Source organism: Suricata suricatta, chromosome 5, assembly GCF_006229205.1.
Source record: "Suricata suricatta isolate VVHF042 chromosome 5, meerkat_22Aug2017_6uvM2_HiC, whole genome shotgun sequence".
Lineage (NCBI taxonomy): Eukaryota > Metazoa > Chordata > Mammalia > Carnivora > Herpestidae > Suricata > Suricata suricatta.
Genome location: NC_043704.1, coordinates 23720845 through 23736419, shown reverse-complemented (window position 1 = coordinate 23736419; position 15575 = coordinate 23720845). Strand labels below are relative to the sequence as shown.

The window sequence follows — 15575 nt, the reverse complement described above, 5'->3', positions numbered from 1 at the left end:
GGTTTTCTGTGTTGCATTTAATAAGGAACATAAATGATAGAGCAAAACCAGTTCATTCCTCATTATTTGGAGATGTGGCTAGAAACCCTGAGCAGAATATATGACATACTCTGATTTAGTTTAAAAATAAATAAGACAGAATTAATTGGACAAAGTGCACAATAGGCAGAACTAGCTAATAAAAGCCTCTCTTGTATTACAAGATGACTCAGAATCAGAACTCTGTGATATAATCTAATCTGATTTTGCTCTGAATTCCTCATCATTGCATTTCTACTATTACAATGTGCCCCTGTGAACCACAGGAAAAGCCACTGAGTTGTTATTTGTCTTATAGTGCTGGGAATTTATGAAGATCATCAGCCTGGGTGGGTTTACATTGTTCTTTCTAATGACGACCCAGAAACACATAATTCAGTAAAATATTCTGAGAAATAGATTGTATTCTCTAATAGCTTAAAATAGGTCTTAAAAAGGATATACAGTATTACCATTTTTGTTAGGTTATTATTTTTAGTTTATGTATTTAATGTCTTTGGGAAGAGAAAATAAATATTCCTGCATTTAGGTTAATGAAGATTTTTAAAATTCCTTTTCCACAGGGGTTTTCTGTACTCTGGCTTTCTAGGCCAGGTAACAGTCATGGGAAGATGCAAAGCTTTACCTGTAAGACAGAATCCTGTTCAAAGTTAAGCTTTGATACTTATTGGCTGGTTGATCTTTCTGAGCTACCATTTATTTATTTATGAAATGTGGAATGCAACCATACTGTCCTAGTCTAAGTATGAAATGAAATACCGTCAAGTGGGATTTGCTGATGGATTTTTTCCCCTGTTTACTTCTTGTTGGAGAAGTAAAATGTGCTTTAAATGTTCAGCAATACAAGAGTGGAGTCAGTACATGGAAAAGGGTAGCAACGTTAGATTTACCAGTGTCCTCTCTGGGCCAGTTTCTTTTACAGTGGTGTTTTGTTTGGCGTCGTTTTTAAAATGTCAATTCAAAACTCTTTATTGACTTCTTACTTTGCATTTAAATTTTTTTTAATGTTTTTATTTATTTTTGAGAGAGAGAGAGAGAGACAACATGAACAGGGGCGGGTCAGAGAGAGAAGGAGTTACAGGATCTGAAGACAGGCTCCAGGCTCTGAGATAATCACTTTGCATTTAAAATACGTAGACTCTATGAGGGCTTGAGACTCTCTCTCTCTCTCTGTGTATATATACATATATATACACACACACAGATATATATATAAATATATATATATATACACATATACACATATATACATACACACACACACACACGTGTGTGTTTTCCTTACCATATTCTTACAATAAAAAGCTTCTAATAAAACAGCCAAGTACAAAAACAGGGAGCATAATCAGTCACTGAGAAAAAATACATAATTATTAGGAGGTTAAATAGCCAAAATGAGGCTCAGATTTTTTCTAGGCATGGCCGGGAGACATTTTGTTTCCAAACCTTAGCTCATGCTCCATATCCCTGACAAAACCAAACAAATAAACAAACAAAGCAACAACAACAACAACAACAACAAAACTTGTAGCATTAAAAGCCTTTTGGGCACAGACATTTTGAACACTTAGCATAGTTTTAAGTAAAAAATAATACTCTTGATTATTTTTAATCATTGAGATTTCATGAGTATTTTCCAAAAACCTATTGTTTTAGACTATAGAAAGAGACAGGAGACATTTGTTAAGTATACATCTGTCATATTTTATGCACTTAGTGCATCCTGAAATAAGTATTATCCATTAAACTTTTCTCAGGCGAGTAATTTTTATTTGAAGTGAAAAAAGTATGACTTTGTGAAAAATATTTTTGAGGAATCTGTCCAATTTTTATTTATGTTTTTAAGTTTATTTATTTATTTGGAGAGAGAGAAAGGGGTAGAGAGAGAGGGAGAGAGAAAATCTGAAGCAGGCTCCACAAAGTCACCGCAGAGTCTGACATGGGGCTCAGTTTCACCAACTGTGAGATCATGACCTGAGCTGAAACCAAGGGTCCGACTGTTAACCAGTTAACTGACTGAAGCACCCAGGTGCCCTGGAGTTGTCCTGTGTTTAAATCGAACTTTTTTTTTTTATCCAGAGTATACTTCAAAGAGAAGACTTTTGACTGCAAGAGACAATATGTGCTTCTTGTGTAAAATCTTGTATCAGTTAAAACTCAGTTGTTAAGTTGTTTCTTTATGAGTAGTTTATACTCATGATGAAAAAGAACATAAAGGTAGTACAATAAAGAAAAAATTATGAATTTCATAAGTGATAAGCTATGGTCTTAAAATAGTGCCATTAATATACTGTTTTGAATGAAAGCCCCACACAAATCACATAATCGTTTGATTAATTTTTCTTTCTACTTTTCATCAATATGTATCATTATGAATTATATTACACAGAATGTGTTCATAAATGTTATATTATATATATATATTAAATTATATATCCATGTAAGTCTTGTACTATAATTCATTGAAGTCTCCGGGTACTTTTATTATTATTATTATTATTATTATTATTATTATTTTTGTTTTTGTTTTTTCTGTTTGTTTATTTTTTTAACATATGCAATTATTTTCCATCATTTACAATGCAGTAGTTACAATGACACTCCAAACAGAAAAGCAAAGTAAAAAATCAAAACCCCCACTTCTATTTCATGTAATTAGACTTATACAGAAATTAGAAGGTTATGTAACAACTAGTTAATCACCTAATTTCACAGCTATCTGAAGTGGCAACCGTTATATAGCAGTTTATCCATGATACATTCAAGATACATGATACAATTTATTACTTATTACTTTTATTATTTTTTAATGTTTATTTATTTTTGAGAGACAGAGAGAGTGTGAACAGTGGAAGGGCAAAGAGAGAAGGAGGCACAGAATCTGAAGCAGACTCCAGGCTCCGAGCTGTCAGCACAGAGCCTGATGCTGGTCTCGAACTCACACACCCCAAGATCATGACCTAAGCTGATGTCGGCCACTTAACCGACTGAGCTACCCAGACGCATCTCTTTGGGTACTTTTAAAAAGATGAGATTATATTCTTTTGCAAGTAATGGAATCTTGAAACACAATACAATTTGTACAAAAATGCATATTTTACTTTTTTTAGAGTTTATTTATGTATTTGGAGAGAGAGAGTGTGTGCCCGCACACACGCGTGAGTGGATGAGGGGTAGAGACACAGGGGAGAAAGAATCCCAAGCAGGCTCCATGCTGTCAGCACGGAGCCTGAGGCAGGGCTCAATCTCTTGAAGGAACTGTGAGATCATGACCTGACCTGAAATCACGAGTCAGATGCTTAAGCGACTGAGCCACCCAGGCCCCCTGCATATTGTACTTTAAAAAAATTTTAAAAAAGCAAATGAAGATCTAACTGAACTAAACTTCCTAAAACATAAAACTTAAAGACATGCTTTGCACTGGTAAGTGGAATAATCCCTCAAGTCATTCATAGGTATGCAGTCAATAACTGGAATGTAAGTATTAAAAAATTCAACATTATGAATAAAACATGCTTTTATTTAAACCTGCTGCAGACTCCTACAGAAGAGTCAGATAATTCTCTGTCACACACAAAAAAAGGCGGGGGGAATGTTTTGGGCTTGTTTTAATTGTTTGGAAAACAAAAAATGAATCGTACATGAGAAACTTCAAAGGGTTTTATATTTTCAGGTTTAACTGGGGAGATTAGCAGCAGCAACTATGATTTTGAAACATCAGTCCCGTCCTAGCTAAACTTTATGATTTCTCAGAGCTATCTGACGTGTGTCACAGTTCCTGACAACCTGAATAAGCTGCGTTTCCGATGGGTGATGTATAGCACTTCTGTATCGGGGAGTCCTCACCTGCTCGCCCTGAAGGCCTAGAAAAGCCCGTGGGGGGCGCCTGAGGTTTAAGGGAGTGAAGAGGGCATGGCTAAATTTAATCTCACTTTAGAACTTTGTTCAGCCTACTTAGTTTGCAAATATGTAATTTATTTTGCTCCAGAGGTCATACATGGTCAGTACACTCTGCTTCTCCTGACAGGTATAAGGATGGGATTTATAAGAATACATAACCTGAACAAACAAAAACTTACTTTATTCGACTTCCTTTAATACAGTCTGATTCTCTTGTTAAAGGGAAAATGAAACTTCAGATATTCCTCTCTAACCGTACCATTTCCAATGTTGCAAAAATAATGTAAAATAGTTTCTATTTTCCTTCATTCGCCTGTTTAAATGTCATTATTTTTACACATTTCAATATTTGCTGCACTTCTGCATGGATAGCCAGGTGACAAAATGGTCATGTATGAAACTCAAATTATATTTAAGTCAAGCAGAAACATTAAATTAATGAGGAAACTCAGATTCTTTACAGAAGCTATACCTGTTGCCAGGTCAGAGAAAAATTCATGGTAGTTTATAATTTTCAGAAGAATTGTATTGTGATTTCTAAATCATGCTGACTAAATATAACTATAAAACACCTTAATTTATGCCATTTGTCCTTAGAGAACTATTAGCGGTTTGTAATCTAGATCAGCTTTCACCTAATTTTTGAGTTTGAATTTCTAACAAATTATAGGGAAAGAACCCATCCCACACCTCAGTCTGTGGTTCTTTTGTTCTATTGTATGGGCACATTTGGGGAAAGAAAGTCTTCCATTAACTAACTTCATAATTTGACTTATGACTCTATTATAGAGTACGCAGACTTTCGTTTTTCAAGTAGTAGTTTGCTTTCAACTCTACCTTGGATATTCAAAAACCCTATGTTTGATAATATGCCAGGAAATTGTGGATGACTTAATGTATACATCCTCTCTTTTAAGAAAGGCAAGTCAAATTACAGATCCAGGCTTTGCCTCCGTTGAACTTTTTCCGCTCCTCTCTTTAATTTGGTCCCAATTTATGGAGTTCTTTCTGTTTCACACAATAACCTTTATGTTCACACAATGTTAATAAGCCTCATAATGAGGGTTATTGTACCAAAACCCTTACAGTCAGAACTCAAAAACAGGCTGACTTCTTCTTGTATATAAACTTTGTAAAACTTGCTTCCGTAGGTTTACTTCTGTGCCTCTCCCCTATAATTGTGGTGATCCTCTGTGAGGACCCATCATCCATTTTACAGTTGAGTGTTGTAGACCAGCCTTGTAATAATAGTCTAGCCATTGTTTAACCTCTTTACGTCTCTCCTCCTCAAATGGCTCTGCTGTGAGACTCAATCAGCAAAGGGGAGATCCTTTTTTTAAAATTTTTATTCACTTTTGAGAGAGAGAGAGAGAGAAAGCTTAAGCAGGGGAGGGGCAGAGAGAGGGGGCAGGGCTCTATGCTAACAGCAGGAGGGCCAGTGCAGGGCTCAGACTTAGGAACTGTGAGATCATGACCTGAGCTGAAGTAACTGCTCAGCTCTCAACAGACTGAACCATCCTGCCGCCTGGGGAGAATCTTGTCATGGAGAACAGAAAACTATGAGGAAACTTGGGGAGACTCGATTCTGAATTCATTATAATGTGATCAAAGAAATGAGTTTCCCCTTTAGCAGAGAGAGGGACATTCAACGGTCCTCACATGCCCTATGAAATGGTGAAAAGAGAATGATGACAGTTCAGGCCAGAAGGAGCTTTTACTAGAAATATTCAGATAATTCAAGTAAAATGTAGATCTTTTTTGTGGGAGGGAGGAGGTGGGTTGTTGTTTTAATTGTTTAATCCAATAACCTCAATTTTCCCTCATGTGATGTACTCTAATGCTAATAGCTCTGTTGTTAACCACTTTTAACATAAAATAAGGAACAGTCTGATTTCCATACTTTCATTTGCAGATACTATTATTTACAATTAAGATTGTGTGATTTAAATTCTGTTGTTTTACTTGCAGAGTTGCATCAAGGCAAACAACCAAACATAAACAGTACTGATTATTCTCACCTACTTGGCTGAGTTAGTTTATCAATGATCTTAAAATGATGGTAGTGTTTCCATCTTTGAATCACAGAAATATGGAGAGACATAGCACATATCAAAGTTGTCTGCAGCAGTGAAGACGTCTGTAGCAGTCTCTCCTATGTCATTTGTAGCATACCATATAGATATCTGCATAAGTGTTAATATTTATAAGTATCCTAAGACTAAATACAGACTATTGTGCCATCAAGATATAGAGTCAAAGATGAACTTTGGACTATCGATTATTTTCATTATCTCACAGTCTCTATATAATATCCCTATTTGCATAGATCACTGATGCATAGTGATGAAGGTTTCATAGATCACAAGTTATTTTATCTACACCTTCTTTCAATTTATTGTTATACTTTTATTTCTATGACATTTACTAAAAATGTCTTTCTTTATAAGTTGGGAGACTAACTCAACCTTTCGACTTGGTGAAATCTTAGTGAGTGGTGGAATCAGGTTCAGAACCGAATGACTTTTTTCATGATTTTATTTTTCTTCATAGTTTATTGTCATATTGGTTTCCATAACACCCAGTGCTCATCCCAACAAGTGCCCTCCTCCATGCCCATCACCCATTTTTCCCACTCCCCCACCCTCCATCAACCCTCAGTTTCTTCCACGTGTTTAAGAGTCTCTTATGGTTTGCCTCCCTCTCTCTCCTTAACTATTTTTTCTGCTTCCCCTTCCCCTTCCCTAAGGTCCTCTGTTAAGTTTCTCCTGTTTCACATATAAGTGAAAACATGGTATTTGTCTTTCATTGCTTGACCTATTTCACTTAGTATAACACCCTCAAATTCCATCCACATTGCTACAAATGTCCAGATTTCATTCTTTCATTGCCATGTAGTTATCATTGTATATATAAACCACATCTTCTTGATGCATTGGTCAGTTGATGGACACTTAGGCTGTTTCCATGATTTGGCTATTGTTGACAGTGCTGCTATAAACATTGGGGTACATGTGCTCCTATGTATCAGCACTCCTGTATCCCTTGGGTAAATTCCTAGCAGTGCTAATGCTGGGTCATAGGGGAGTTCTATTGTTAATTTTTTAAGGACTCTTCACACTGTTTTCTAGAGTGGCTGCACCAGTTTACATTCCCACCAACAAGTGGGTAATATGTAAGAGGGTTTCTCCATACCCTCACCAGCATCTATAGTCTCTTGATTTGTTCATTTTAGCCACTAACTGGCATAAGGTGGTATCTCAGTGTGGTTTTGATTTGTATTTCCCTGATGATGAGTGACTGAGCATCGTTTCATGTGTCTGCTGGCCATCTGGATGTCCTCTTTGGGGAAGTGTCCCTTCATGTTTTCTCCCCATTTCTTCACTGGATTATTTGTTTTTCGGGCATGTAGTTTAGTGACTTCCTTATAGACTTTGGATACTAGCCTTTTATCCGATATGTCATTTGCAACTATCTTTTCCCATTCTGTTGATTGCCTATTAGATGCATTGATTGTTTCCTTTTCCATACAGAAGTTTTTTTTTTTTTTTATCTTGAATAGGTCCCAATAGTTCATTTTTGCTCTTGATTCCCTTGCCTTTGGGGATGTGTTGAGTAAGAAATTGTGCGACTGAGGTCAAAGACGTTGTTTCCTGCTTTCTCGTCTAGGGTATTTGATGGTTTCCTGTCTCACACTCAGATTCTTCATCCATTTTGAGTGTATTTTTGGGTATGGTGTAAGAAACTGGTCTAGTTTCATTCTTCTGCATGTTGCTGTCCAGTTCTCCCAGCACCATCTGCTAAAGAGGCTGTCTTTTTTCCATTGGATACTCTTTCCTGCTTTGTCAGAGATAAATTGGCCATACATTTGTAGGTCCAATTCTGGGTTCTCTATTTTATTCCATTGGTCTGTGTGTCTGTTCTTGTGCCAATACCATACTGTCTTGACAGCTTTGTAGTAGAGGCTAATGTCTGGGATTGTGATGCCTCCCAATTTGGTTTTCATCTTCAATATTACTTTGGCTCTTTGGGGTCTTTTTTGATTCCATACAAATTTTAGGACTGTTTGTTCTAGCTTTGAGAAGAATGCTGGTGCAATTTTGATTGGGATTACATTGAATGTGTAGATTGCTTTGGGTAGTATTGACATATTAACAATATTTATTCTTCTGATCTATGAGCATGGAATGTTTTTCCATTTCTTTGTGTCTTCTTCAATTTCCTTCACAAGTTTTCTACACTTTTCATCATACAGATCTTTTACATCTTTATTTAGGTTTATACCTAGGTATTTTATGAATTTTGGGTTAATGCAATTGTGAATGGGATCAGTTTCTTGATTTCTCTTTCTGTTGCTTCATTATTGGTGTATGAAAATGCAACCAGTTTCTGTACAGTGATTTCGTATCCTGCCACATTACTGAATTCATGGATCAGTTCTAGTAGACTTCTGGTGGAGTCAGTTGGGTTTTCCATGTAGAGTATCATGTCGTCTGCAAAAAGTGAGAGTTTGACTTCATCTTTGCCAATTCTGGTACCTTTTATTTCCTTTTGTTGTCTGATTGCTGATGCTAGGACTTCCAGCACTATGTGAAACAACAGTGGTGAGAGAGGACATTCCTGTCATGTCCCTGATCTCAGGGGAAAAGCTCTCAGTTTTTCCCCATTGAGGATAATATTAGCTGTGGGCTTTTTATAAATGGCTTTTATGATGTTTATGTAAGTTCCATCTATCCCGACTTTCTCAAGGGTTTTTATTAAGAAAGGTTGCTGTATTTTGTCACGTGCTTTTTCTGCATCTATCGACAGGATCATATGGTTTTTTTCCCTTCTTTTGCTAATGTGATGGATCACATTGGTGGATATGCAAATATTGAACCTGCAACCCAGGAATGAATCCCACTTGATCATGGTTGATAATTCATTTTATATGCTGTTGAATTTGATCTGCTAGTATCTTGTTGAGGATTTTTGCATTCATATTCATGAAGGATATTGGCCTGTAGTTCTCTATTTTTGCTGGGTCTCTGTCTGGTTTCAGATACATGTGATGCTGGCTTCTTAGAATGAATCCAGAAGTTTTCCTTCCGTTTCTATTTTTTGGAATAGCTTGGGAAGAATGTGTATTAACTCTGATTTAAATGTCTGGTAAAATTCCCCAGGGAAGCCATTTGGTCCAGGACTCTTATTTGTTGGGAGATTTTTGATAAATGATTCAATTTCTTCACTAGTTATGGGTCTATTCAGACTTCCTCTTTCTTCCTGTTTGAATTTTGGTAGTGCATGAGTGTTTAGAAATTTGTTCATTTCTTCTAGTTTGTTCAGTTTTTTGGCATAATATTATTCATAGTATTTCCTGATAATTGCTTGTATTTCTGAGGGATTAGTTGTAATAAATCCATTTTCATTTGTGATTTTGTCGATTTAGTGCTCTCTCTTTTCTTTTTGAGAAGCCTGGCTAGAGGTTTATCAATTTTGTTTATTTTTTCAAAAAGCCAACTCTTGGTTTCATTGATCTGTTCAACTGTTTTGGAGAGGGATACTATATTGTTTATTTCTGTCTTGATTTTTATTTTTTCTCTTCCTCTGCTGGGTTTGGGGTGTTCTTGCTGTTCTGCTTCTAGTTTCTTTATGTGCACTGTTAGATTTTGTATTTACGTTTTTTTCTAGTTTCTTGAAATAGGCCTTGATTGCAATGTATTTTCCTCTTAGGACTGCCTTTGCTGCATCCCAAAGAGTTTGGATTACTGTATTTTCATTTTAATTTGTTTCTGTATATTTTTTAAGGTCTTCTCTAATTGCTGGGTTGACCCATCTTTCTTTAGTAGGTGTTCTTTAATCTCCATGTTTTTGGAGGTTTTTCAGACTTTTTCCTGTGGTTGATTTCAAGTTTCATAGCATTGTGATCTGAAAGCATGCATAGTATGATCTCAATTCTTTTATATTTATGGAGGGCTATTTTGTGACCCAGTATGTGGTCTGTCTTGGAGACTGTGCCATGTGCACATGAGAAGAAGTTGACTTTCATAGTTCCAGGATGTAGAATTCTAAATATTATCTGTCAGATCCATCAGGCCCAATGTGTCATTCAGGTCCATTGTTTCTTTAGTGATTTTTCTGTCTAGTTTACCTATCCATTGATGTATGTGGGGTATTAAAGTCCCCTGTAATTAGCACATTCTTATCAATAAGATTGCTTATGTTTTTGATTCTTTTATACATTTGGGTGCTTCTGAATTCAGTGTTTAGACGTTTATAATTATTAGCTCTTCCTGATGTATAGACCCTGTAATTATTATATAATGCTCTTCTTCATCTCTTATACTGCCTTTACTTTATATCCAGGGTGTGTGATATAGATATGGCTACTCCAGCTTTCTTTTGACTTCCTATTATATGACAGATATTTCTTCATCCCCTTACTTTCAATCTGAAGGCATCCTCAGATCTAAAATGAGTCTCTCATAGACAGAAAATATCTTTTGATTGGAGCATTTAGTCCATTTACATTCAGTATTATTATTGAAAAATATGGGTTTAGAGTCATTGTGTTCTCTGTAGGATTCATGCTTATGTTCCTTGCAACGTTTCTCTCATGGAGTCCCCCTTAGGATATCTTGTAAGGCTGTTTTAGTGGTGATGAATCCTTTCAATTTTTGTTTGTTTGGGAAAATCTTTATCTCTCCTTCTATTCTGAATGACAGGCTTGCATATTTTTTCTGTTCATGACATTGAAGATTTCCTGCAATTCCTTTCTGGCCTGCCAAGTTTCAGTAGATAGGTCTGCAACTACCCTGATGTGTCTCCCTTTGTATGTTAGGGCCCTTTTATCCCTAACTGCTTTCAGAATTCTCTTTTTATCCATATATTTTTCCAGTTTCATTATGATATATGGTGCAGATGATTGATTCAAGTTATGCCTGAGGGACGTTCTCTGTGTCTCTTGGATTTTAGTGTCTGTTGTGGACTATAATTTGTTCAAGTATCCCTTCAGTCACTTTCTCACTCTTCTTAAATTCCTATAATAAGGATACTGTTCTGTGTGATTGCATCACTCAGTTCTCTATTCTTTTGTGCTAGTTCAATTTATCTCTCTTTTCCTCAGCATATTCTTTTTATATAATTCTATCTTCTAATTCACTTATTCTCCTCTCTGTCTCTTCAGTCCATGCAGTGGCCACCTCCATTTTATTACACACCTCATTTATTAGCATTTTTTCATTCATTATAACTACTTTTAAGATCCATGATCTTGGTAGCAGTAGCGTCTCTCCTGTCTTCACTGCCATTTTAAAGCCCAACAATTAATTTTAAGCCTGCTGTTCTAAATTCTTGGTCAGTTATGTTCTTATATCTGTTTTGACCAATTCTTTAGCTCTCACTTCTTCCTGGATTTTCTTTTGAGGAGAGTTCTTCGGTTTCATCATTTTGGCTAGCTTTCCATTTCTCGTAAGTTTTAAAAGCTCGTTATGCACTCTGGACCTGCCAGTGCTGCTATATTAAAGGCGGCTCATATACTATCCATGGTCTGGCAGTTCAGGAAATGTTCTTTCAATGGTGCCCCTTGGCCTCCAGTTGTGATCTTGGTTATTTTATTTCCCTACTTACAGTGATATTTTGGACTCTCCACCATGTGTACTTTGGTTTATTTTTTGCAGTAGCTCTGGAAAAGAAAACAGACAAACAGCAAACAAAAGACACAGACAAACAAATAAAATAAACAAGCAATCCAAAAAAAAAAAACCCACAAAATCAAAACAACAAAAGACAAAGGACACTCCAAAAGCATAAAGCTAGAAATCCCTGCTACAAATAAAGAGCAGGGTGGAGGTAGTGCATATACAAAGAGAGAAATGACAGGGATGGGGAGAAAGAGAAATTAATCATTGACCAGGAGAGAGACCAAAAGGCTTCATACAGAGAGTGAAAAAGGAGAACACAACAGGAGGTGAGGAGAAAAGAAAGAAAAAAAAAAAAGCAACAAAGATAACGTTACCCAGAGAAACTGTATAGTCTGATTATTTCGAAGAAAGAGGAAGGTAATGAAGGTGGTGTAGAACATGCATCAAGAGAATGGATTAAATATGCCTGTTTAAGCAAACCTGTAACCAGGATAATCAGTCTGGAGGAGGGAGAGATAAGGATGAGAAAAGGGAGAATATATCTGAATAGCATGAATTGATCTAGAGTTAATCACGGCAATGCAGCAGTGCTGGTCTTGGGGAGGCTGTCTGTTTCTGCAGCTTCTATCTGGCTCTGGTAAATTACCAGCTCCCCAGCAAAGATGGGCGTGGTTTGGTGTGGGTGGGTGTCACCTCCACTGTAGGTCCCATTGGCTGCTCCCTGAGTTCCCTCCTTGATGGTTGTGGGGAGAAAAATGGCGAGCCCCCCAAGTCACTTCTTCTTGGACCAGGTGTTCCAAATCACTCCTTTGAGTCCAATGTCAATGTGACATGGAGTGGCCAAGGTGGGTCTTGTCCTATGTCCCATACTCAGCCAGTTTCAAGCCCTTATTCTGTGTGCAGTAATGATACGGCCCAAAATGTAATCCCACAAGCGGGGGCACTTCCTAGCTAGGCTCCAAGCAGGGTACCAAGCAGGGGACTGGTTCCTCCTGATGTAGACTGCATCCCTTGCATAGTGTCTATCCCAGAGGGAATTTCTGGGACTGGGGCACCCAGCCCAAAGAACTCCTCACAGTCAGAGATGAGATCTCTCTCCAAAAGCCCTGCAGCTAGAGGTGGAATGACAGGATCCCTCTCCATACAGGGCCAAGGTTTTTCTCTTCTCCAGGTACAGTTCTACAGTTCCAGCCACTCTTTCTCCCTTTGTCTCTCCCCAGAAAGGGCTCCCTCCCTCCAAGCCTCCATGTCCCGGCCCATTTTTATCTTCCCCAGTTCGCAATCACGTACCTATGAGGTTGTCTTCTGAGTGGGCACCGTCTCCTTTCCTCCCAGACTCTTGTGGTTCAGTCCTTTGGCTTTAGCCCTTCTTTGTTTGAGAGATGCAGGCGGGAAGTACAGAACTCCCTACTTCACCATCTTGGCCAATCTGACTTTTTTTCATGAATTTAAAGTACTCATCATGATAGTGTCTTCTTGCAAAGGTTTTTGTAGTCAGACTAATATCTGCATGATTCTTATACGTCCCCATCCTACATCAAGTCATTGACCACTAAGGTAAAGTAAAGGATAATCAAACTGCTCCATAACATTACATTGGACACTGACTTGTCCATGACAATATTGACTGCCCAAGGACCTAAACAATATTGATTTTTGTTACAATCCCTGAGGAACAAATACAATTTTATAAAGCTTTAAAAATCTCTGCAGAACAGTAAGCCTCATTCACATCGGTTTTAAATTTGTTATATATTTTTAATGGAAAAATTGGTAAGATGTGATGACTTTTAAACTCTTGAGTTTCCTGACCCTAAACAGAAAGTTTCAAGGACAGTAGGATTCTATCTTATAAGAATCTCAGCTTTCTAACTTTAATTTGATTCCCTCCTTCCTTTTCATAGTCTACATGACCTAACTCACTAATCTCTCAGAGACACATATTTTTCCCCTTAGGCTAATATTATATTATATATACTTTGATTCCAGACAGACTTGGAGCTTTTTCAGGAAACCAGAATCCAGTTTGTCTTGGATTTCTCATTTATCCTTGTAGCTTCTAATCAGTTAGATATCCCTGTCCATTAGTGATTTCCCACGTGGCCTCTCTTAACTTTGACACTATAACTTCAATATTATAATCTGAGTTTTTGATAAGGCAATGAGCTCTCAAAAAAACTCAGTTTTTTTTTACAAGTTAGAGAAACTGAGAAATACAAATGTAAATTCTGCCAATTGGAAATATATCTTTTTGCATGTTTTAGAACATGTTTATTATACTAAATAAGGTATGGTTGATATCTGGAATGTTTTTTACCATTAACAGTTATCTGATATATATGACAAAATATGTCTGAAACATGTAAAAATATATACTAATTTTTTATATTTTTTAATTCTTTATTTTAGAAAAAAACACCTTTACCATGCATTCAGCAACTGTTTTTCTTTTCTGTAATTTAATAAATAATTCAATGAAGATTAAACTATTATAATCAAAAAGCTAAAAAGATGTCAGGAAAATGAATATAGGGGAAAAGAATGAAACAAAAGGAAGTATCAAAACATATTCATTATGTATGTTCATATAATGTAGAATAAAAATTATCTAAAGAATCTTTATTGTGATGAAATTAGTTTTCAGAAATATGTTAAAAGTTACATTGTAACTTATTGAATGTATACCATCTTCAGTCATGGTTCATATAAACCAATATCTTTACAAATATGCTCCTTTTATGAAACTTTTATTTTATGGTCAATTACATCTCCTATTATGAATTAGTTATTTGATTTATTATGTACACCAGACATAATTTTCTTTTGTTTGTTTATCAAGGCTTTGTCACTTCCACTAGTAAATGTTTGCACTATTTAGCGAAAGCAGTAAGGATAGAGGCATCTATGGAATTTGGTTGGCTTCTTCAGAGAAATTTGTAAAAAATGAAATTTTAAAAACTGCAATTGTACCCAATATTTTTGGCAAATTGAAAAGATTGACATGACCCAGGAGATATATCTGTTAACCTTTACCTGTACTTTTTCAGATTCTCTCTTATGGGTGCCATGTTGAATTCAGGTACAATAAAGTATAAAATTGAGAAGAAATTCAGAGAAAAAATACAAGAGGTGACAACCTGCAAACCAGCATTAAAAATAATTTAATTTGATTTGAGATTATCAAATAAATGATCTACGTTGGTTGTAGAGTCAGCTTTGTGACACTCTTTGGACATGAGTGAAACACTTTGTACCAAAAGCCAGAGTTCTGTCTATTGAATTTTATATCTCTATGAAGTTCCATAAAAATAATCTATTTAAAGTAGTTAAATTATTTGGAATGCATACAGTAAGAATTTTTATTTAGATCATTCTTATTTCTTGAATATATTGTGAGTGTAAGTATCATAAAAGAAAGCTAAAACAGAGGTGACAAAGGGGACTATTCATTCTCTTCTTATATGTAGTTCCTATTTTTTTCAACTATTTTATGGAAATATTTACAATGAAATTATTCACTCAGCTTTATAATGGGTTGATTCATTTACTTATTAAAATTATTAACCATAATTATATATAGATAGAGATATATATTTACATACATATATATTTGTGGGTTTTTTTTTTTGTTTTTTTCCTGCTAGCAATGGTTGTTTTGAGCAACCTGGAACCAAATACAACTTATGAAATCAGGGTTGCAGCAGTAAATGGAAAAGGGCAAGGAGACTACAGTAAAGTAGAAATCTTCCAGACATTACCAGTTCGTAAGTAATCATCTCTGTTTTGCTCTCTCTTGCCTTTCTCTTCACTTGTAAATTTAAGGGGTTTTAAAATTCATGGAGGTGTTTCAACAATCTGGGGAAGTGAATTATGTCTTTGTTGAAGTGGTTTCTGAAATTGGTGGCATCTAAGATTTATAAAAATAACTTTGCTCTTGAACAAGGCAAAAAAAAAAGTGTACTACAATAAATACAGTAAAGCTACTCCTGGGAAATGGTTCCCATCAGCAGTGTCCTA

General features: G+C 36.0%; 1 protein-coding gene across 2 annotated transcripts in view; it reads left to right on the top strand.

Moving 5' to 3' along the window:
• NCAM2 (neural cell adhesion molecule 2) overlaps nt 1-15575 on the top strand; it is a 500345-nt gene that overhangs the window by 431111 nt on the left and 53659 nt on the right. For both annotated transcript variants that reach the window (XM_029939114.1, XM_029939115.1), the window contains exon 13: nt 15203-15322. In XM_029939114.1, the coding sequence (XP_029794974.1) occupies nt 15203-15322 (120 nt within the window). The remainder of the gene's footprint in view (nt 1-15202; nt 15323-15575) is intronic.